At 35.3% G+C, this 25,519-nt stretch overlaps 1 protein-coding gene across 1 annotated transcript in view; it reads right to left on the bottom strand.

The window, feature by feature from the left end:
* The window catches only part of Arms (Ankyrin repeat-rich membrane spanning), a 680,132-nt gene that overhangs the window by 607,565 nt on the left and 47,048 nt on the right, over window positions 1-25,519 (bottom strand). The window contains exons 3-4 of the mRNA XM_090381558.1: window positions 20,164-20,262; window positions 6,600-6,698 (exon numbers count right to left, since the gene is read on the bottom strand). Of these exons, the coding sequence (XP_090237684.1) occupies window positions 6,600-6,698; window positions 20,164-20,262 (198 nt within the window). The remainder of the gene's footprint in view (window positions 1-6,599; window positions 6,699-20,163; window positions 20,263-25,519) is intronic.

Genomic DNA, 25,519 nt, shown 5'->3' with positions numbered 1-25,519 from the left:
TCTTTTAACCCCTTTTCTATTCCTTTTCACTTTGCCCTATTATTACGTTTTTATCTCTTTTATTTTCTTTATATTGCTTTTAACCATAGTTTTTAGCTATAAGATTATATATATAGTAAGACCCCCATATCCGTGGGGGATACGTTCCAAGACCTACCGTGGATGGCTGAAATCACAGATATAAGCAAACATCTGCTGATCCCATACATAACATGATTTTCTTATACATACATACATACATACGTATAATAAAGTTTAATTGATAAATTAAACACACAGTAAGACATTACAACATTAAATACGGTAATAATAAAGTACAGCAGACTCTCGACTTACTCGGATTGGATTAACAGGGACACTTCAAGACCCCAAATTAAAAAAAAGAAGAAGAAAAAAATCAACCGGAAATCATAAAATTCAAGTAATAACTAGAATAGGTATAAACAGATATTTTGCAAGTCATAAATAAGCGACAAGAACCGGCATTATAAGTCGTAATTGGGAGATTAGTGTACCTATTATCTTGCAACCCCTGCTGTCTTCACACTTACTGCTCAAAACAATAAAAAAAAAAAAAAAAAAAAAGAGACCAAATGTTTAGTTTCATTTAGTGCGTTGTGTTCCGCTGCACCACAAAAGGACAAATTTTGTTTCGTTATTTATGTCAGGGATGTCGGATTTTTTTTTTTTTTTTTTTTTTTGTTTAGAAATCGTGAAAATTATGGGTAAATGTAAGTGTTGTGCTTGAATACTTGAAATTATTCAAAAGTTTTAAAACAGTACATCCATGTAATGGATGCACTGTTTTACATGGATGCATTACATGGATGCAATGTTGGTGACCAAACCATACGTGACATTGTAAAAAATAAAGGGAAGCTATTCAATTTAAAATCTACATTTTAAAAAATAAAGGGAAGCATCGCGTTGGACATGAAAGTAGCAGGTGTTAAGTTTTTTTGGTTTTTTTTTCCGTGGTTAACCACGGGTAACTGAATCAGCTGATATGGGGGCACAACTGTATTAACATTTAACTCATAAAAACATAGGCAAACTAGTTACCGCTAACACACTAAATTGTTACTCAGCACCTTAATGCCTGAAATGCATTCATCCTTGTTATAAATGCAACTGCAACTTAAAAACAGAACCTAATATGATTAGGTTGATTGATTGTTTAAAGATTTTTTTTAGAGGTTTTATGGCACATTAGCATCGGGGCTATAATTCAGAAAGTCAAAACAAACTTAAAAATTAACAGGTTAGTTCACTGTAGTAGCAAAAAACAAAATAAGAAATAACATGTATATATTGGTTTTTTTCAAAAACAATTCCACACGAAGGGAGCACACTCGTTTTTCTCTGCATGCAAATAAACAGTTTTTTTTTTTATGAAAACCCCAAACACAAGAGGTATTAGAACCTATAGTACTTGGTACCATGATTGGATTGGAGGTTGAGAAGACAAAAGAAGAAGATATTTGTTGACATTAGACTTGAACTTCTATAGACTGTAATTTTCAGGAAATACGTACGAAGGAAGGTTGTTCCAGAAAACAGTAGTTGAATGAACAAAGGAGGAAGACAAAAAGTTGGTTCTGTGAGTTTGAAGTTGGACAGTAAATGGATGTTGGCTAGTGGCAGCACATGTTCGGACCGTTTTGAAGAGAGAGAGCAGGAATAATAGAAGCCAATTCAGAAGAACAGTGCCCATGGAAATATCTGTAGAAAAGGCATGCAGCAGAAACAGTACATCTATGAGACAGAGTGAAGAGACTCTGTTAGAGAGGAGTCATTAATTAACCTAACTGCCCTCTTCTGAATGGAATCTAGAAGCCTGAGAGAGGTTTTGGGGGCACAACCCGAGATGTGGGAACAATATTCCATGGTAGGGCAGATTTGCGATTTGTACAGAGTGAACAGCTGTTTTGAAGAAAAGCAATGCTGAGAGCGAAAGAGACACCCAAGTTTTTTAGATGCAGAGGAAGCAATATTTGTAATGTGCTTGTGCCAAGAGAGATTAGAAGTCAGGATAATCCCCAAAAGAGATATATCATTTTGCCTAGAAATCGGAGCATCATCAAAGGTAAGCATAGGAGCAGAATAATTCTTTTTTGCGAGATATAACACAAGACTGAGTTTTAGAAGGATTGAAATCAACTTAGTTGTCTTTGCCCCACTGGAGAATTACCTGGAGATCGGTATTTAAGGAATTGGTAGCAGATATCCAAGAGATTGAAGCTGATTGAGCAGGGTAAGGTTTCTCAAAAAGGAAAGTGGAATATAATGTGCTATCATCAGAAAAACTATGGATAGGATTTCCAGTCAATGGAAGAAGGTCATTAATATACAAGGGGAAAAGAGAGGAGTAAAGAACTGAACCTTGGGGTACACCAGCATTAGTGGAGAAGTTGGAAGACAGAAAGCCATCTACCATCATCCTCAGTGAGCGATCAGAGAAAACTGGATAACCAATTACAAAAAACAGTTGGCAAACCATAAGATGGAAGCTTGTTTAGAAGACCTTTATGCCAAACACGATCAAAAGCCTTTGAGATGTCAAGAGCAACTGCTTGTTTGTTATTTGTTATTTTTTTTTTTTTAGGAGCAATAGCAACTAAGGTCATATTGCTCCGTGGATATGCAGTGGTCATTACCTGACTTTTCCGCATCCTCCGTATTTGGTGGTCAATGGCTCGAACCCCGGTCTAATCAAGAAGCGTGTGCTACGCACTGCTGCTCCTGCCTACCTGGCTACGGAGGCGCCAGCAACTGCTTGTGTTTCCCCAAACTTTTCAATTGAATCTGTCCATAAATGGGTAACATAAGCCAGAATATCACCAGTGGATTGACACTGACAGAATCCATACTGGTGATTGTTGATCAGACGGAAGGTTTCTAGGTAGTTTAAGAGTTGGCGGTTAATTGATTTCTTCATTACTTTAGAAAGATTAGAAGTAATTGCAATGGAACGATAATTGAATGGGATGGATTTGTCATCCTTTTTAGGAACTGGCTGGATATGAGCAAATTTCCAAGCAGAAGGAAAAACACCTTTGGAATAAGAAAGTGAAAAAAGGCAGCAAAGAACAGGAGTAAGTTCAGGAGCACAGGTTTTGAGAACAAGTGGAGAAATACCATCAGGACCTGGAGCTTTCTTAGCAACAAGATTCGTCAAAATCCTTCTGACATCCTTTTAACGGAAGACCATAGGAGGCATTGAATGGAATGTGTTGGGAATGGTGGGAGGTGTTTTACCAAGATCATTAATACATGAGTTGGAAGAAAAATGGGATGCTAGCAGGTCAGCTTTATCCTTGGCTGAAGTGACAACAGAACCGTCTGGTTTTGACAGAGGTGGGAGCAAAGATGGGCAAAAGTTGCAGCCAATAGCTTAGGCAAGAGACCAGAATGCTCAGCTACCATTGGGGCAAGAAGCAAGTTTTCTACTCTTAGCCTGTTCAAAATCTAGTTTGGACTGATTAATAACTGCTTTACAATTGTTGTGAGCTTTCGTGTAGGCAGAAAATGAGACTGAAGAACTGGAAACAAGCCAATTACGCTGTTAGGAAAGTTGGACTGGAGAAAGTCAAGTTGCAAAGAGAGGAAGTCAAAGAGCTCCAAGTGATTAGTAGAGTTGGGAGAACATTAGAGACAACAGATGAATTTGACACAATGAGGTACAGAGATTTTAAGCCAGAGAAGATTCCAAATTACCAAATCTCTGACAGGGAATATCGGAACAGTTAGGCATAATAGCTCTTCACTTATCAGATTCAGTGTTTTTTTCTGTTTGTATGATAACTAACAAAATGTCTGAAATTTTCAATAAATTAAAGACCATGCATATTTCTGAAATAAATAAATAAGATTTTGAGGGTTTTGGTTCTGTGTTTCATTTAGTTGGTTCTATTAGTTTTTATGATACACTAATTCAGATAATGTAAAAGTATGGAAGTGGAATGTGTAGTATTAAGTGAAAAATTTTTAGTGTAACAAGCTATACCTAAGAAAGCATTAAACACATACTCCAGTTATACACAGTCCTGCATGGAAGGGAGAAAGGTCTTACTTTTATAGTGCTACTCAAAAGATGCCTTAACATCAGGAAAGCATAAAACTGCCAAGTACATAAAGCAAAAACAGTACAAAGTTAATTGTTTTTATGTCAATGCCGCAGAAAATGCACAGGCGAGTTTCAAATAACAGAATGGCAAAATCTAATTACTTTCCAACTGAAATAATCCTCTGACGAAAGAAAACAGTAATTCTCTGTGCATAAGTCATGAACCTTTAATTTGTTGTAAATAAACATATTCAATCAACCCTGATGTTAATAATACCACTTTGCATGGTTTTTAAGGTTTGTAAACTAATAGCTGTTTTTAACTCAGTATTTTATGCTGATTTCAGAAAATGTTATTTGTTTTTTTCAATCACATGCCAATTTTTCACAAATCACATATGTGATTTGTGAAAAATAAGTTGGTGTCATGAGTTGTATTACTGAATGTATTAAGTTAAGGTAAATGCTGGAAATTTGTAAACTAAATTTTCACACTGGCAACACTGCCTTCAGTCATTTGTTTCTTGACCATTAGAGCTTCATGCAGCAGTGTTTATCCACGTGAGTTCAGTTTATTTTTGAGAGTATCATGTAAAACTTGTGCATATGTGTGTAATATGTCTTCACATAACCATTTGAACAATCTGAACTTATTTTGTTATATTTGTGGAAGTTATGTAGTTCTCAAGCAAAGACAAGATATTACAGAATGTGCTTATTTTGGAGTGAAACTCAGTGACCAAGATATATAAAAAAAAAAAAAAAAAAAAAAAATGGGCTCCAGATAAAGTTTGCCAAACCTGTGTTGAAGCTTTGAGATTGTGGAAAAATGGTAAAAAGAAGGTTATGCCATTTGCAATTCCCATAATTTGGTGGGCGCCTACAAAGTACTGTGATAACAGTTACTTCTGCTTAATGTAGATGTATACAATGCAAAGAGTAAGGGCATTGTGTATCCTAATATTACATTTGCCATTTGACCAGTCTCATATGCTCCCCTCCTCCAACTTATATTAGGGAATGTAGAGAGTGCTTGAAAAGTGAAGATTCTGAAGATGAAACTGAAGTCTACATGCCTGGAGACAGAGTCCAGTTTTCAGTGCATGAACTCAATGATCTGGTAAGTGATTTAAATTTACCACAGGAATCTTTGGTAAATTTTGTCAAAAAATCTTCTGGCACATGCCATTTTTCTTATGGCACAGACACAGAGAACAAGAACTATTAGTTCCTTACTTTTCTGAGGAAAATTCCATGGTTTTTTGCAGTAATATAAATTACTTAATGACTATTTAGAAATTAGTTACGATCCTACACAGTGGAGGCGTTTTATTGACTCAAAGAGGGATCTCAAAGGTGCATTGCTCTACAATGGAAATAAATATGGGTCCATTCAGGTAGCTTGCACTGTGCATTTTAAATAAACATATGAGAACTTGAAGTTGTTGAAAAATATTAAGTATAAAGACATGGCTGGTTGGTCTATGCTTACTTAAAAGTGATAAGCACGTTACTTGGACAGCAATCTGGCTACACAAAAATGCCTTGCTTTTTGTGTGAGCAAGACAGTCGGATAAGGAGTAAGCACTAGGATGTCAAGGTCTGGCCAAAGAGGGACAGTTTTTTTTCTGGATCAGAGTTCATAAACCACCAGTAGATCCCAAATCTGTCCTTCTCCCACCCTTGCATATCATGATGAGTTTAATGAAACAGTTTGTGAAAGTTTTACCTCAGGAAGGTCCCTGCTTCAAGTATCTTTGTAATAAATTCCCACTGATCACTAGGAGAAGCTAAATCAAGGAATTTTTGTTGGGCTTCAAATTTGCAACAGAGAACAATAAGGGAACAATAAGGATCCAGACTACAAGAATACAATTGAAAATATGTTGGCAAACTTCAAGAAGGTGCGCTGCAGCATGAAAGTCAAGGTATATTTTTTACACTAGCACATCTCTCAGAAAATCTAGGAAATGTTAGTGAAGAACAGAGTAAGAGGTTTCACTAGGCTATTAAAGACATGGAGATGAGGTACTAGGGGAGGTGGAATGTCAACATGATGGCTGACAATTGCAGGATGCTGAAGAAGGACTATAAAGAAGAAGGATCTGCAAGAAAATCAAAGAAACAAAAATCTAATCAATCATAGATCAGTTTTTAAAATGAGAGGTGTGTTTAGTGGCCTTTGTACTGCACTGCCCTTTTTAATAGTGTTTTCAAATGCATTTAAATACAAAAGTCTGGTAATGCTAGAATTTTGTTATAATTTCAGTGCACAAGTTCTGAAAAATTAATAAAAATTTGTGAAAAATAAAATTTTCTTATGTGATTTTTGAAGAAATCTGTCATGTTCGAAACAAACGGAAGTCATTTTTGAAATGAGCATTATAAATGATTCAGAAACATCCTTTTCTGAAAAAACATCAGTGAATTTTTTTTTTTTCAAAATGCAGAATAGTGTATCTACCTTGTTGGCAAAAAATTCACTATTTATTAGATTTATATTCTTTAATTAATAAAAAATAATTTTACTAACCATATCTCTATGCTCAATATTAGCACCTTGATCAAGCAAAAGTGTTACAATTTCCACTAACCCTTCTTTAGCAGCATTTAATAAAGCTGTCCAATTATCCTGAAATGAAAGGAGAAATTCTGTTAAAACAGACTATGTCCCATTTCTTCAATGCCTTCAAGAAAAAAGATCTCAAATATTTCAAATATTTACTAAAACATTGAAAAGTATTAATAAAGAAATTAATTAACACCTCCCACTGATAATTATAATAAAATCAATTGCTAAAATCAATATTCTAGCAAAATCTTATTTTTCGGGTACTTACCTCATTCATCCATGTTAATTACATTGAAGTTTTTGAAGGTGAAGACATTAAAAAGCAAAAATTAATTAAAAGCAGAAAGATTAAGATAAATTGGTAATTTAATTTAGGTTAGGCCCAGAGGAAGAAGAAGAAGTGCACCACCCATTCCCAAGGTTGTCATCTATAAATTACTATGTAAACAGAAACTAAAATCATAACCGTTGGAACGTAAAAATTTAAAAATTTAGACCAAAATGTTTATGTAGCTTTTAAACTAATGTGTCATAACCTGAAGTTTTATGTGTAGCAAAAATTTCTTAAATTTTGATAAATAATTGAAACAACCAAGAAAAGTGATACATCATCATCATCAGCCATTTTCAATCCACTGCAGGATGAAGGCCTCTCCAGCAACTTTCCAGTTCCTTCTGTTTGGTGCAATGGCCATCCATTTACTACCCACAAACTCATGAATTTCATCTGTCCATCTCCATGTTGTCTTCCAGATTTTCTTCTTGCTCCTGTTGGGTACCATTGTGTTATTTTCTTAGTCCTTCTGTAATCACATCTTTGAGCTATGTGTCCTGCCCAAGTCCATTTCAGTTCTTTAGCTTTGATAAGAATGTCCTTTACTTGGGTTTGCTGCCTAATCCATGTGTTTCTCTTCTTATCTAATAGTCTGATTCCTAATATAATTTGTTCCATTCTTCACTGTGTAGTTCTCAACTTCTCTTCCATTCTTTTGGTGAGTGCCTAAGTTTAATTTCCATAAGTCGTGGTGGGGAGTATACATTGGTTCATTATTTTACGTTTCAGACAAATTGGGATATTGCTCCTCAGTATGCGACTATATTTCCTGAATGCTATCCATCCAAAATTTATTATTCTCTTGACTTCCAGCCATTTATCATTATTACAGCTAATGACTTGACCCAGATAAGTATATGAATCCACCTTTTTAATTACTGCTCCTTCAATGATTATATCCCTTTCTGTGGCATACTTGTTCATCATTACTTTTGTTTTAGCCATATTCATCTTTAGTCCAAAATCCTTACTAACTGTGCATAACTGATTAAGATTTTCCTCTAATTCTTTGGGATGGTGGCTTATGATCACAATGTCATCTGAAAATCGTAAATGGTTTAGGTATTCTCCATTCACATTGACTCCTTTCTGCGACCAGTCTAATTTTCTGAAAGCTTTCTCAAGGGCAGTAGTAAACAACTTTGGAGATATAGTCTCCTCTTAAAATTGAGAAATTTTAAATTTCTCAATTTTAAGAGGAGACACTATCTCCAAAAAGTCAAAAATTTACTGTATATGTTAAAACTCATTCAATAGCCTAAACACATACTCTACATATATGCTGTGTTGTTGTAGCCTAGGTACGCATACCAAGGGTGTCAAGACTAATACTCAAGATTTCTAAGAGGTACAAGCTAAAGATAATGATTTATGCACCAACATCGAACCATGATGATGAAGAGGTTGAAGAAATGTACACTGAAATTGAGAGTCTTCTAGATGAGCAGAAAACCCACTACACTATTATTATGGGGGACTTCAATGCTAAGGTTGGAAAAAGGCAAAACAGCGCAGAAAGAGGAACTATAGGAAATTTTGGAATTGGTGAAAGAAATAAAAGAGGTGAAAGACTTGTGGAATTTGCAGAATCTCAAGGAATGTCAGTAATGAACACTTTTTTCAAGAAAAGGGTGAACAGAAAGTGGACATGGAAGAGTCCAAATGGATTAACAACTAATGAAATCGACTTCATCCTCACTAGCAGAAGATATATTGTGAATGATGTTACCGTCCTGAATAAGGTAAATGTTGGAAGTGATCACAGAATGGTAAGATGTACACTTGATATAGATGTAGGAAAGGAAAAAACTGACTCGAGTAAATAATACAAAGGTCTTTGAAATAACAGAGGAGGAGAAAAAGCAGTATGTACTGGAACTGAAGAACAAGTTTGAGCTTCTGCAGACTGCTCAGGACCAAGATATCGACGAGGAATATTACAACTTTCTGAAAGTGATAAAGCCCAAGAAACCTATAGGGAAACAGAAATCCAAAGAAGAAAAAATTAGTCAAGAAACACTTGTCATGATGAACCAAAGACGACAAATGAAGAGCAAGAAAAACACTGACAGAGAGAAAATTGAGTATACTGAGTTATGCAAAGCCATTAGAAAGAGACTCAGAGAGGACATAAGAAGATTTAACACAAGAAAAGTAGAACAAGCATTAAGGGAAAACAAAGGATTTAAATCAGCAGCCATGAGCAGTAATACAGAAAGACAAATGATACTGAAACTGAAGAATAGCGAAGGTGTACTTATAAACAGCAGAGAAGGCATAATTCAAATAGCAGAAGACTACTATAGAGAATTATACAAGGAACGAGGGAATGATACCAGCAGTGGGGAAGATGGATTGCAAAGTAGCAACACATACGACATAGCCGATATTCTTCCTGATGAGGTAGAACATGCATTGAAGAAAATGAAGAATCGGAAAGCCCCGGGGGAAGATGAAGTTACTGTAGAGTTGTTAAAATTGGGAGGAAGAGACATAACACAAAAACTGGCAAGGCTCTTCACAAAGTGCGTTAGAAAAGGTGTGATGCCTAAGCAGTGGAATAATGCAATCATAGTTTTGCTGCATAAGAAAGGAGATAAATCAGAAATTGGAAATTATAGACCAATTAGCTTGTTATCCCATATCTACAAGTTGTTCACAAGGGTCATTACTAACAGATTAGAAAGAATACTTGATGACAATCAACCGAAAGAGCAAGCTGGCTTTAGGACAGGATTCTCAACTATGGATCACCTTCACGTAATATCACAGCTAATGGAGAAAGCAAGTGAATATAAAACACCATTATGCCTGGCATTTGTGGATTATGAAAAGGCATTTGACTCTATACAGCATAAGGCAATGTTTCGGGCACTGGAAAGACAAGGCATAGATACTCCATATATTATGATTTTGAAGAAAATATATGAGAGTGCTACATCCTTTATTAGACTAGACAAAGACAGTAGGAAATTTAAAATCGAGAAAGGAGTTCGACAAGGAGACACAATATCTCCGAAGCTGTTTACTGCTGCCCTTGAGGAAGCTTTCAGAAGATTAGACTGGTCGCAGAAAGGAGTCAATGTGAATGGAGAGTACCTAAACCATTTACGATTTGCAGATGACATTGTGGTCATAAGCCACGATCCCAAAGAATTAGAGGAAAATCTTAATCAGTTATGCACAGTTAGTAAGGATTTTGGACTAAAGATGAATATGGCTAAAACAAAAGTAATGATGAACAAGTATGCCACGGAAAGGGAAATAATGATTGAAGGAGCAGTAATTGAAAAGGTGGAGTCATATACTTATCTGGGACAAGTTATTAGCTGTAATAATGATAAATGGCTGGAAGTCAAGAGAAGAATAAATTTTGGATGGATAGCATTCAGGAAATATAGTCACATACTGAAGAGCAATATCCCAGTTTGTCTGAAACGTAAAATAATGAACCAATGTATACTCCCCACCATGACTTATGGAAGTGAAACTTGGGCACTCACCAAAAGAATGGAAGAGAAGCTAAGAACTACACAGCGAAGAATGGAACGAATTATATTGGGAATCAGACTGTTAGATAAGAAGAGAAACACATGGATTAGGCAGCAAACTCAAGTAAAGGACATTCTTATCAAAACTAAAGAACTAAAATCGTCTTGGGCAGGACACATAGCTCGAAGACATGATGACAGATGGACTAAGAAAATAACAGAATGGTACCCAAGAGGAGCTAGAAGAAAACCTGGAAGACAAAGGCGGAGATGGATAGATGAAATTCATGAGTTTTTGAGTAGTAAATGGATGGCCAGTGCTCAAAACAGAAGGAACTGGAAAGTTGCTGGAGAGGCCTTCATCCTGCAGTGGATTGAAAATGGCTGATGATGATGATGATGAGGTACGCATACATATATGCTGAGTTGTCGTAGCCTGGGCATGCATACATATATGCTGCGGTGCCAACTCTACTGTCTCACATGCACATGAGGCAATAGCAATGTGCAACAGTGTGCAGTATTTTTAATTCAATCCTGGTGAGATGACGTGATAGCTTTTCAAACTTTTCATTTCACAATTTATTTTTTTACTCCTTTAAACATGATTTAAAATATATTTGCATCTTGGCTAGAAATCGCTGCCAACAACATGCGTTCTGTTTGGCAGCATGTTTTGCCCCATTTGGCAAATGATTTCACTAGTTTTGAATTGCAATTCAGACAATTACTGAAGACATTGCGAAGATTGTTATTATTTGGTTTTTAGGAGCATTAGCAACTAAGGCCATATTGCTCCGGGGATATGCGGTGGTCATTTCCTGACCTTTCCACATCCTCCGTATTTGGTGGGCACGGGTTCAAACCCCGGTCTAATCAAGAAGCGTGTGCTATGCGTTGCTACTCCTGCCCACCTGGCTACGGAGGCGCCACATTGCGAAGATCGGAAAAGACTTGGGATTCGAAACTTTGGACAATGCCAATGTATGTGACTGCATTGACTCACATGCAAGTGACTTAGATAATGCAACTCTCCTTTAAATTGAAAAGCAAACCACATAGGAAGAAGAGGAAAACAATTCTGAAGTGGATAACACTGATGTGGCACCAAAGAATTTAACAGATGTTGTTGTTGTTGTTTGGTTTTTAGGAGCATTAGCAACTAAGGCCATATTGCTCCGAGAATATGCGGTGGTCAATCCCTGACCTTTCCGCATCCTTCGTATTTGGTGGTGAGGGGCTCGAAACCCGGTGTAATCAAGAAGCGTGTGCTACGCCTGCTGCTCCTTCCCACCTGGCTACAGAGGCGCCTGAATTTAACAGAAGAATTGTAGAAAGTTTTTCGGGGATTTTGACGTGATCTGCGAGGCAATTATGAATGGAAATCTGGATGTTAAAAGCAGCATCAAGATATGGCAATTTTACAGGATAGGATTCGATGCTACAAAGACTTGTACTCAGAGAAAAAGAAGAGATGACTTCACCAGACTTTATAATTGAAATACCTAAATAAACAATAAAGCTTTTTTCTCATCTCTCATGATGTTACCTTTTCATTAATAAAATTTTTGCAATATACATTCTTTTTCAAATCCTTTTAATTGGCTATCAAGTGCAAATTGTTTATAGATTTATTATAATTTGTTTAAAGACTATTTCGCTGGTATGCATTCAACTAAAACCCATTATAATTATACCTCAATAAGCACAGTTTCACTTAACAATGAACAGTTTTGGTACCAACTATCAGTGCTATGAGGTATCTATGCCTTGTCTTTACAGTGCCTAAAACATTGCCTTATGCTGTTTGGAGTCAAATGCCTTTTCATAATTCACAAATGTCGGCATAATGGTGTTTTATATTCATTTGCTTTCTCCGTTAGCTGTGATATTACGTGAAGGTGATTCTCAACTATGAACCTAGAGCCAGCTCGCTCTTTGGTTGATTTTCATCAAGTATTCTTTCTAATCTGTTACAACTTGTAGATGTGGACTAATAAGCTAACTGGTCTACAATTTCCAATTTATCTCCTTTCTTATGCAGCAATACTATGATTGCATTATTCCACTCCTTAGGCATCACGCCTTTTGTAATGCATTTTGCGAAGAGCCTTGCCAGTTTCTGTGTCATGTCTCCCTACAAATTTTAACAACTCTACAGTAACTTCATTTTCCCCCAGGGTTTTCTGATTCTTCATTTTCTTCAACGCATGTTCTACCTCATCAGGAAGGATATCTGGTAAGTCGTATGTGTTACTAACTGTATACAGTTAGTAACACATAGTAACAATACTGTTTACAGCACTATTGTTACTACAGTTAGTAACAATACTGTATACAGCACTGGAGGCCTCATTTTAAGAGGGATGTAGAGCTGTTGGAACAAGTACAGAGAAGGGCAACCAGATTAGTGAATGGAACAAAGAGTTGCTCTTACGAAGAAAGGCTAAAGTTTTGCAAATTACAGTGTCTGGAGACTAGGCACCGGCAAGGTGATCTGATAGAGGTGTATAAAGCCTTGAATGGTTTGAGCATGCTCAATGCTGATGGGATTCTTCCTCTTGCTTAGAATAATCAGCTGAGAGGGCATAAATTCAGATTGAAGAAAGACAGATGGAGGATAGATGTGCGGAAATTTGCCTTTAGCCAGCGGGTAGTTGGTTGGTGGAACAGACTTCCATCCCATGTTTTGGAAATTGATAGCCTAAATAAATTTAAGGCTCAGCTGGACAGGTATTTCGAACGAAAGGAGGGGTGAAATGGAAGTTTTTTTTTTTTTGGGCTAATTCTGCTTAAGCTTGCTTTCTTGCATCATATGCCTCTACTAATGCTAATGCTAACCAGCAGAGATCATACAAAATAAAATAGAAGCGATTGTTAATTTATTGCTAACCAATTGCAGCTTGAGGTTTCTACAACTAATGTCACTGATCTGCTTCAAACACACAATGGAGAGCTCACAAATCACGACATCCTTGAAATGGCAAAATGTGAAGCTAAGGAAAAAGAAGATTTAAAAAATTAAACTCCTGTTCTTTCCTTTACTCTCAAGAGGCTTGATGAAGCTTTTCAAGGCATAGAAAAAGCAACTGAAATTTTTGAGTCACAAGGTTGAAATTTCGAGCATACTAGAAAAGTTGCTATAGATTTAAAAAAAAAATGCTTATGCATGCTATTGTGAAATTTCTAAAGAAAAGAGAAGACTGTCTAGGAAACACATGACTCTTGAAGCATTTCTGAAAAAGAAGAAAACGACTCCTTGTGCTTCCAACAAACCAACGAGTGCCGAGCCAACAATGAGTGAAGAACCATCAATGAGTGTGCATTTAGTCAATGATGATGAAGAATAAACATTCTTTAACATTTGTATGACAAATAATTTCTTTATTATTATAATTTTCTTGATTTTAAAAGCTATGTTTTAAAATCAAGATAATTGAGCATAACTATTGTTTTGTTGACCTTTATTTAACTGAAATTTGACAATGGTCAAATTTCAATAACTGAAACTGAAATTGAGAATGCAACCCCTGTTTTTAACATTTAACATACGAGCAGTCATTCTTAAGCGGTCAACTGAGTGCTGTAAATAAGCTATAAATTTCTTCTGCTGAGCTGTAAGTCAGAACGTTTTCTCTATTGCAGAAAATCTTCACCTTCTGAACTTTTTTCTGCAGTATCTATATTTTGTGTATCTTCTGCTCTCTTTAAAAAAATCAGTAATCTGGGTTTGTTTGCTTTTGCTTGATAGATCTTTTAAATTTCATGGTATGGAGCTAAGTATTTTTGAAGCTCTCTTTTTAACTTTATGCATTTTTCTGTCAAAGGATCTGCATTCAAAGAATAAGAATTTTAAAATTTGGAATTTAAAACTTTCATCTGCGCTATCATCCTCTGAATTGATTTGGTTTACATCCAATGCCATTTCCACCAAATCTTAAATGCTTTTTTCCATTTTCTCAATTATTGGCGCTTGGGGACGAGCTGTCATATTTGTGGAAAGATCCTGCAACAGCAGTTCTAATTTTCTGTTCAATTTTCTTTATGGTCTGGATTGTTGCTTCATTTAAATTTAAACTTTTTTATTTATCTTTGATTCTAGAGAAATAAAGTTTCTTTTGAGCAGTGATTTTTTTACTTCCAATACGGTTCTTAAGAACAAAGTTTAGTAATACATACCCAGAAAAATTTATAAACGATCAAATAAAAACAAAAATAACCTTACAAAAACCTTAAAAGTCATGAACTACACACTTCAAAGTCACAATTTTTTATGGTCTCAAACAAGCATGAGTTAAATAGCACAGAACCAAACACAGGAATTTCCCAACAAAATAAAATACAGGGATTTCCCAAAAAAATTTTTTTGCATAACAACTAGCAAGTCAATATTGTGGATTCACAAAAAAGAATGGAAATGTTTAAAAACAACATCCAACATAATAGCACAGTTTCCCTCCACAAAATCTCAAAATTACCATGTTATGAAAGTTTATCGCAATTCTCTAAACCGTGTTAGAGCGAAACCATGTTATATAAGTACAGTCAGTCCTCGTATAGCACGATAGTTCTGTTCCTAGAAACCAAAATGCAAAATCGTGCAATATAAACAACAGGCCCTATGGGAAAAGTAGGGTTAGGTGCCGACCACCCAAGATTGAACACACATTTGGAACCAAAACATTACCAAACACAATAAATAATCGTAATAAAACACTTATGTATTTTATTACGACTATTACGTCATAAAATATTGCTAATGCTTTTGCTTCTATCGTAAGCAAACTTGTTTTTGTTTGATTTTCTATCCAAACAGATGACAGCCGTTCCATCTCTTCCAATTCTTTGTGTCTTAATCTAATGGATTTTAATTACACTTTGAGTTGTTCCTGCTATGAAAGTTGTTTTTATTTTCTCTATATTCTTTGTAATTATCGGCATTGCCTCATTTAGGTCTGTAGCACGTGCAATATCACATGGTCTTTCATTTTGCTCAAAGCGTTTCACAATTTCGTATTTTTTCTCTATCGACAGAGGCGGACTGGCCATAAGCCATACCGGGGAAACCCCGGTGGGCCGGAGGCCGGTGTGATTTTGGCTATAAACCATAGTATGAGGCCACTATAAATTTTCCCGGGTAAGAATTTTTGACCCAGTCTGCCTCTGTTTATCGATATTGCTTTTCTTTTTCTCTCTGAATCTGCAGTGTCTTCTCCAGGACGCTTCCTTTTCACACCTTTTAAGTATTTTACTCATTTTTAGGGAATAAAGCACAATTACAAAACTAGGAGGCACGCTTAATACACATAAACAAATCTGGGCACATGTAGCAACTGAATAAACAACACCGTAAAGGCAGAGATACACTATTAACACCTCACATTTTACTAAAGCACATTTCTAGGGGGTTACTACCATAAAAATAATTTCCAGTTGCGTTTCTGCTAGTGGAATCTGTTATAAACTGTTAGTAAACTCGATCTAATTGCATTTGCGATTATACCGATAGCTGGAATTGTGTTTGTTTTTACGTTATTATGGTGAAATCTGTTTCCCCTTCACTGATAGAAAAAACGTAAATACATTTTCAGAATCTTCTCTTCATTCCTATCGTGTTGCGTTCGGTTGGGGCGATTCTGCATTCGACTGCCATTTCTTGTAAACACAAAGGCGAATCGTGCATAAGCGAATTCGGTTCATGTTATATAAGATATCGGTCCCCTATTTATAAATCGTGTATGATCGAATTCGTGTAGTGTAAACACGTGTTATACGAAGACTGACTTTACTGCGTTGTGCAAGGATTGTGCAATTTATCAATCATGTTAGAGCAAAACCACGTTATAAAACTACCGTGTTATACGAGGGTTGCCTGTACTTATGAATGTTTAGCATTTATTTATTGCAATTAATGTTCATATTTTCGATTCTGTTGCTACTTGATATTTGAAAAAAAGAGCTCATAAATCAGGAAACTTGTAAAACGTGAACTGCCTGTATTTAGTTTGCAATTTTCATTTTCCCTTCTGTTTCATTAATGCCCACTAATTTTTCACCCATTTTCAACCTGGAAAATGGTTGGTTGCTTCACTCATCCTGCTGACATCAAATCGTGATTTCATGCCCCATCCATTTGTTTACTACTATCGTGATTGCTCTTCTAAGCATAATACCATTAATAGAGACAGGGGAATCCATATTCATCCCCTCTTTGAAACCATAATTCTATTACTATCTTGATTTCATGCCCCATCCATTTGTTTCTCATAATCACTGATTAGCAGAAACTTTAAAGTATTCATGTGTGAAGTGTGGAAAACCTCACACATGAATACTTTAAAGAATTTATTAACTGAGATGTCCAATGATTGCATTTGGAGGGGTCCTTGGAATTACAGCTAACTCTGCATTTAATTCAACAACTGTCTTTTTTGTTCTTCAAATAGGCCTCTGGGTTTGGGAAAGTTCTGACTCATAATAACTACAGTGCAACACACCAAAGGTATAACTGAAACTTTATTAAAATAATAATAGACCAGATAAAATGTTGTAAAAATAAAATGATAAAATAAAATACACTGATTGTACAATAAAAGCGATAAAATAATAGATAAAAATAAAATATAGAAATTACACTATACAGAATTAAAAGCAATAAAAACAACAATAGCTTTCAGAGGCGACCGCCTGCTTTATCAACAGTAAGACTTAACTTGTCAAGGTACATCCTTAAACAACTGCAGGATCACAGCTCGCAGCATATGTTATCGTAGGAGCACGAGCAGTATCCTCCACACATGCACAAAAACTGGAAATGGCTAAGGAGCATGCCAGGTAGAACCATTCATCCTGTCCAAGAATTATGGTTTCAAAGAGGAGATGAATACAGATGCCCCTGTCTCTATTAATGGTATTATGCTTAGAAGAGCAAACCCGCAAGCTCTCGAGCCATTTGCGGTTCCAGTATCTGTGTCAATGTTCAACTATGACAGCATTGCCAGGCGAAATTTGGTGGTTCTCCTCCCAAAAATGTTCGGCTACAGCAGATTTCCCATAATCCCATAAAGCATATTAATGCAATAAAGGCCATGGATTATGGAAAATCTACTGTGGCCGAACATTTCTGGGAGGAGAACCACCAAATTTCGCCTGCTGATGCCATCATAGTTGATCATTTGCACGGATATTAGAACTGCAAATGGGCTTGAGAGCTTGCAGATTTGTTCTTCTAATAATACCATTAATAGAGACAGGAGAATCTGTATTCATCCCCTCTCAGAAACCATAATTCTTAGATGGGGATGAACTGTTCCACCTGGCACGCACCTAAACCATTTCCAGTTTCTGTGCACACGTGGAGGATGTTGCTCATGCTCCTATGATAACAGGTGCTGCGAGTTGTGATCCTGCAGTTATTTAAGGATGTACTGTGACAAGTTAAGTCTTACTGTTGATAAAGGAGGGGTCAACTCTTAGAGCTATGGTTGTTTTTATCGCTTTTAATTCCATATAGTGTAATTTCTATATTTTATTTTTATCTATTATTTTATTGTACAATCAGCGTATTTTATTTTTACAAAATTTGATCCAGTCTTATATTATTATTATTTTAATTAAGACTACAATAAAAGAGTTAGCTTTTTTCAAAAGGACATGTGAACATTTTAGTATTAGTATTAGCTATACAGTGCAAGCAAGCCACAAGCTTTTGCTGCACCTGCAAAAAAAAAAAAAAAAACAAAAACAAAAAAAGGAAAAAAAAAAAGTAGATTAGAAAAAAAAAAAAAAAAAATTATGCACTTCCCTCCTCATGTAGGTAACAATCTAAATGACCTTTAAATTTTTTTTCAAACTGTTAGCTTTAACTACCTACAGAGGCAACCCATTCTGGTAATCAACAATTCACTGGCTAAAAGAAAACTTCCTACAATCTAGTCTAAACCTCTTCTCCTGTAATTTGAATTTATGGCCCTTGTTCTGTAATTTTTTATAACCATGAAATTTCTGCCTTCATTCATTTTACCCCTCTCAGAGCCCTATAAACCTCAATCAGATCCCTTCTAAGCTGCTAGATTACCAAGCTCTGTAGCCCACATAGTCTTTCTTCATACAGTTGCCCTTTTGCCGATTTCACAACATGTTGCCCACCTTCAGACACTTTTCAAGAAAGTCTCTTTTCTAATGAGGTCCCCATGCTTGGACACAGTATTCCAAATACAGTCTTACAATTGCCTTATACAGTGAAATTATGACCACCCTCTTTCTATAAGATGTTGTTCAAAAAATTATCTTTAGGATACCATGGGCTTTCCTGGCCACCTATTTACACTACTCAGAAAACTTCACATCTGCTTATATCAGAACTCACAGATCCCTTTCTTCATCTACTGTTTCTAAGTAGATGAAGTTCATAAGTTATTTTGGGTTTGCTATTCCCTAAGTACAGATATTGCATTTTGCTGAATTAAGACACTGCTGCCACTTTTCTGACCATTCTTGAAACTGGTTCAAGTCATCTTGAAAGAGCACTGCTTGGCAATGATCACTGATGACTCTACCAATCTTTACGTCGTGTGCAAATATTAACATCACACCCTTTATCCTTTTGTCAATGTCATTTAAGAAAATCAGAAACAACAGTTGTCCAAGAACTGACCCTCAAGAGACCCCACTTCTGACATTACCCCAATCTGAAGAATATAAGTTAATCACAACCCTCTGCCTTCTGCCCTGCAGCTACCCTGCAATCCATCTTAATATCTTTACAGTAATCCCACATGTTCCAGCTTGTACAGTAACCTCTCATGAGGGGACTGAGTTAATTTCCTAACCAAAAATCACATAAACTAGGCTGAAATTGTTCTTCACTACAACTTAAATCAGACTAACCAGACTTCAGTCATAGAACTGCATTTATGTATTGCCATTAAGTTGGCACTTCTCCAATTCAAATGATTGTAGTGTTTTAAAGCTTTGAATGTCTTGAGCAAACTCCATGCTGATGGGATACTTCCTCTTGCTCAGACTATGCACATGAGGAAACAAATTGAAATTGAGGAAGGATGGTTGCAGAATAGATGTGCAGAAGTTTACCTCAGCCAACAGGTGGTTGATTGCTGGAAAAAGCTTCCATCTATTGTTGTTGAAGTGGATAGTTTGAATAAACTCAAGGAAGAACTAGACAAACTATTGGAGCAGATGGATAGGTGAAATGGAATTTTTTTTTTTTTTTTTTTTGGCTGATGCTGTATAAGCTCGCTTTCTTACATCATTTGTCACTATTAAGAACACGACTTCCATGCAACTGCTAACTTAGCTAAGACAATCCACACTTGAGTAGTTGCTAGGAGTATTTGAAACACCAAGTGCTAACTCCTCTGATCTTCTGTGGCCACCCCAAAGTATAAACAAAAAAAATAATAATAATATAATAAAAGTGCATGCATAGTGAAATAAAATCTGAATCAAGTGTGATGAAATAAAATACAGTGAAAAAAAGTTATTATTTGTAGAGACAAAAAGCCATACATCACGCAAGCATGACGGCAGGTATCCAAAACAATTATACTGTTGATAAAACATTTCATGTTCTGAATTATAGTTATAATAAAATCTGATGTTAATTAAATAGACAGAAATCTCATAGAAGTAAAATAAGCAATTCAAAATTATCTTTTTAATTAATAAATCGAAAATTTACATTATCTTCAGCATTAACATCTGCTCCTTGTTGCAAAAGCTCTTCAATTATTGCAATATTGCCATTTTGACAAGCCAACATCAAGAGAGTTTGTCCATTCTAATGATAGATAGAAATATTGACCATTTTAAAATAATATTATTTATGCTAGATATAAAAAAAAGCTATCATTTGTGATATTTCTTAAAAATAATACAAAGATTAATTATATTACAAGACAAAAAAAAAAATTTGTGCACTTCATCAATTACAAATTAATTTCATAATTTCAGTCTTCACGTGTGCATATTTTGTTTCTTAACTGCAAATGTTCTAAGGCTAGTCCATCTATGGATGGACTAACCGTAGGACTAGCCATTTAAAAGAACCAAATAAAATTCCCACCTAATTAACCAAATCTTGCTAACAATGATTTGTGCACCTACTTTTGTAAACAAGGCCTCTAATTCATATCACTTTTTCATCCAGTTTGATTGAGGAGGGATGTCTTCAATCAAAATGAATGATCAGTGTCATCAAAAAAAGTCAGTCCACTTTTTGAGGTTTGAAAACCACTCACATGTTAGAGTTCTGGTCATTTTCTCTTCTTCAAAAAGCTTCAACGCGCACGCACGCACGCACACTGTGTTTTCAAGTCACTTATTTTTTTTTCCCTAAAGAGAGCACTATACACAACCATACTTAATGTATTACTCTGAGTGCAACAGTTCTGAAATAAATTAGAAATCACCAGCAGATGAATTTTGTAATACAGAGTGTTCCACATAAAACAGACCCACCTCATACTGGTGTGATAGTCATTTTTGAACAACTCCCATGCAAAGTTGTTCAAAGAATGAATTTCAGTTTGTGTGTACATTCAGAGAGAATAAATAAAGTTACTTTTGACTGAGTTTTTCTGTGTTTATCTAATTTTACTCCTGTCTATATTTCTCTAATTATTTTGCCATTGACTCGGACCGGTTTTATGAGAAACACTCTGTATAACCTGAGGCTAGTACAGAAACCTTTTGGTCACACCTCCTGTATATTACACAGGAATAATCAAAACCAAAAACCACAAACACCAATCTAAGACTGGGATATTCTATTCACTTAACATATAATTACTGAAATGAAAAATATACACTGAGATGGTTGCATGTCCGTACCATACCAGCTAAAGTAAGTAGTCAGATAGCAAGCAAGTGTATGTGTGTATGTAAACATGTGCACAATTCAATAAGAGAACCAACAGCTTACTGTATTTATCTTTAAGTCGTATCAGCTGGGTTTTTATTTTATCAAATATTGGATGAGTCAGGTGACGTATTCTCAGTACAATTCAGTGCAATCAGTATAGCTGTTAGCTAATTGATACATCTGGGGGGGAGGGGGTCATGTGCATGTTTCAAGTGGAGGCAATTTAGGACAATACAGGGGTTATGGTATTGGGAAGAACTACTGCAGCCAGGGCCGTACTTGCACTTCTCGGGTTCTGAGGCACTAAGCTCTTGTGGAATCCACTTTCAAGATACCAGAGTCTTAAAAAAAAAAATTGCACTAAAAAAAAAAAAATTATATAAATATAATCAGAAAAAAAATTATTTTTACCAATCTGTTTAAACATAAACATTGTAATACTGCAAAATATAAAGAACAGCACTGAACTAAACTGTGTCGCAACAGCCTGTGAGGGTATGATGACCAGCCACACAGCTTTGGCGGGTCATCACATGGTCATTGAATTGACAACCATCGTGGTGTTTTGTAACCAGCGTAAGCTAACCTTTCACATCACGATGCTGAGTACACACCATAAATTTGGGCCCCCCACTGGAATCGAACCTGGGCTGCCTGCACCGAGCTATGGGGGAGCCTAACAACAATAAAGTGCAATTACTAATTTTATTACAAAAACAATATCAAAATTTCTGTTACAAAAATATAAAAACATTCACATCTTGTTAATCAGCAGTAAATAATAGCAAGTACATTATAAAATAGCAATGTAATGGCTAAATTATAAGTTCATACAATTTATTTGCATAAATATTTTTTCCTTGAATTTTTCTTGGCAAAAATATCGATTAAATCATCATAATTAATGATATTTACCAGTTCAGATTCAATAAATAACAATGAAAAATTTCTCATTTTATCTTGAATTAAACTATTTCAAAAAAAAATAGTGTTTTACTTGTTTGAGAACAGAAAATGACTGTTCCCTGCTTGTGTTACTAACTGGCATTATTAAAAATATTTTTAATATTGTTTCTCCAATTTTACTGTTTATTAAAGGAGAAAATATTGTTGCCAATATTTTCACCTTTAATAAACAGTAAAATTGGATAACTTCATCTTTAAACTTTTCCGAATTGATGTCATTTTTATATATACTTATTAATTTATCGATATTAGTGTTGAATTCAGTTTCATCTAAATCTATAAACATTTTAAAAGTATCTAAAATATGGTGTATACTTCTGTTCGTCTATTTATTTCAGCAATTAATCTATCACAAACAACATTGAATATATCGATAATAAACAGCTCTTTCCATTCTAAAATTACTTCATTATCTCTCGTTTCATCACAATAGATTTTTTTTTAATTCAACTTTTTTTTCATCTTTGTATTGCCATTTGTCAGTTAATAATTCACCTTCTCTTTCAATAATATTAAAATCATTTCTAATATGCAAAAAATATCTATAATGATTTCAAAAGATCAGAACCGTGCAGTAAATTTATGCAGGATCTTGTAATGATTTACTTATTATTATTATTAGCTATATGGTGCAAGGAAGACTGAGGCTTATGCTGCACCAGCCAAAAAAATTCCCAAGTTACCCTGAGAGAGAGAGAGAGAGAGAGAGAGAGAGAGAGAGAGAGAGAGAGAGAGAGAGAGAGAAGTAGAAGGGAATCACCAAGAAAGAGAAGAATGATGATATCCAGCTCAGGACCCTGGGTGTGCCAAGCCCATATTCACCAAATGTGAGCCTCCAGAGATAGTTTTATTTAAGATATTTAATATTTTATCCCAGAGTAAGTAATGCAGTTTCATACTCAATTTTTTTTTTTTTTTTTATTGGCGCTACTGGCGTCGACTATTCGCATTCTGTTGTCTACCGTAGAACAAGTATTGCCAGTATTTCTCTCAATTTTGCTTTCGCAGCACACGTGGTATTGTCTGTCACGGCGCTCTGCAATCTTTTTTTTCCCTTTTATTTATTACCCACCATTTCCCTCAAGACCAAATATTAAGAGAAAAGTGGACTTCGAATGTCATGCTTTTAAAGCTGGAGTGTGAATTATTTTGTCATAGAAATAAATGACAAAGTATCATGTTTATTATGTAATGACACAATAGCTGTGCGAAAAGATTACAATATATACGTCGTCATTACCAAACTAAGCACACGGCACAATATTCAAAACTCACAGAAAATCAACGGAACTAAAACGTAATGCATCATCACAACGCAATTTATTCGTTAAAATAAAAAATGATAATGAAGCAGTAACTAAAGTAAGCTTACGAATAGCTCATTTATTAGCCAAGAAAGGGAAACTATTTACCGATGGTGAATTAATTAAATCATGTTTTCTTCTGGCAGCCAAAGAAATGTGTCCAGAGAAAATGGATCTGTTTCGATCTGTCAGTCTTCTGGCGGGAACAACTGTTAGAAGAGTTGAGGACATCGGGAGCCACGTCAAGAGTCAATTAAAAGACAAGGCAAAAAATTTCAAGTGGTTTTCGTTGGCTCTTGATGAGTCTACAGACATTACTGATACTGCCCAATTGTTGCTGTTTATTCGAGGAGTCAATACTGAGTTTGAGGTTACTGAAGAATTAGCTTCAATGGATAGTCTGCATGGAACAACTACAGGCGAAGATATCTTCAAGGAAGTCGAGAAAACGCTAATACAGTACAATTCGCAATGGAATCAGTTAAAATGTGTCACAACTGATGGTGGTAAAAATATGTGTGGAACGGGGAAAGGATTAGTTGGACAAATTTTTAAAGCTTGTGAAGAAGCTAAATGTTCAAAACCTCTGGTAATTCATTGTATTATTCACCAGCAGACTCTTTGTGGGAAACACCTCAATTTGTCATGTGTTATTGAACCAGTTGTGTCAGCGATTAACTTTATTCGCTCTCATTGTCAGTTTTGTGATTTTTTATTAGAGATTGAAGCCGAATATCCTGATTTGCCCTACCATACAGCAGTTCGATGGCTCAGCAAAAGTTTTACTGAGATTTTTTGAACTCAGAGAAGCAATAGAAATTTTTCTAAATGAGAAAAACTGCACACAACCACTATTATCTAACAATGAATGGCTATGGAAATTAGCATTTGCTACAGACATCGTGGGATATCTTAACGAATTTAACTTAATTACAGGGGAAAATAATGCTGATATGTGAAATGTATTCTATCTTAAAGTCATATCGTCAAAAATTTGCATTGTTTGAAACACAAATCACATTAACCAAGTTTGACCATTTTCCATGCTGTAAAAAATTTGAAATATTAGCGAAATCCCCATTCCCAAAAATATTTGCGGCAGATATATTTTCTGAACTTAAATTACAGTTACATCAGCGTTTTTTGAATTTTGATGCAAGTGCAAAAGACATTTCCATATTTCAAAATCCATTTGGCTGTACAATTGAGGAGCTTCCATCAGACCTTCAAATGGAAGCGACTGATCTGAAAAATGATGATATGCTAAAGGTTAGGTTTAAAGAAATGGATCTAACCCAATTCTATAAATATCTTTCGGAAGATAAATACGGTCAATTAAAATCATATGCATGGGGATTTATATCTGTATTTGGGAGTACTTACCAATGCGAAAAGACATTTCCGAAAATGAAATACGTAAAATCGCAATACAGATCATTATTAACGGATGACCATTTGCAAACAACTTTAATGATAGGAAGTACTAACTTCGAACTCCAGTATGATGAAATATTATCTCAGAAAAAACAATTACAATCATCGCATTAGTACAAAATTTAACCAGTTCTATAATACATTTATTAATAAATGGAAATATTTTATTCATTTTTTTGTAAGTGTCAGCATGTGTATAAATATTATGTAAAATATCACTTCCTAATAAAAAGATTTTGAACCTGTTTTAGTTTTGTTGCATTATCCATGTATATGGATAATGCAACAAAACTAAATCTTCGAGCTTGCTACCTGGCCCGCCGAGCCTAAAAATTTTATGATCTGGCCCTTTCCAAAAAAAGTTTGCCGACCCCTGGTTTAGTGGATTGGATAACTGTTGATTTTTTTTTTTTTTTTATGAGAACCCCAAACACGAGAGGTATTATAACCTATAGTACTTAGTACCGTGC

The sequence above is a fragment of the Mastigoproctus giganteus genome, chromosome 9 (genome assembly GCF_048544385.1).
Source record: "Mastigoproctus giganteus isolate SK-2022 chromosome 9, ASM4854438v1, whole genome shotgun sequence".
In the NCBI taxonomy this organism is placed as follows: domain Eukaryota; kingdom Metazoa; phylum Arthropoda; class Arachnida; order Uropygi; family Thelyphonidae; genus Mastigoproctus; species Mastigoproctus giganteus.
Note: the sequence above shows the minus strand (reverse complement) of the source record. Positions and strands in the feature narration are given on the sequence as shown.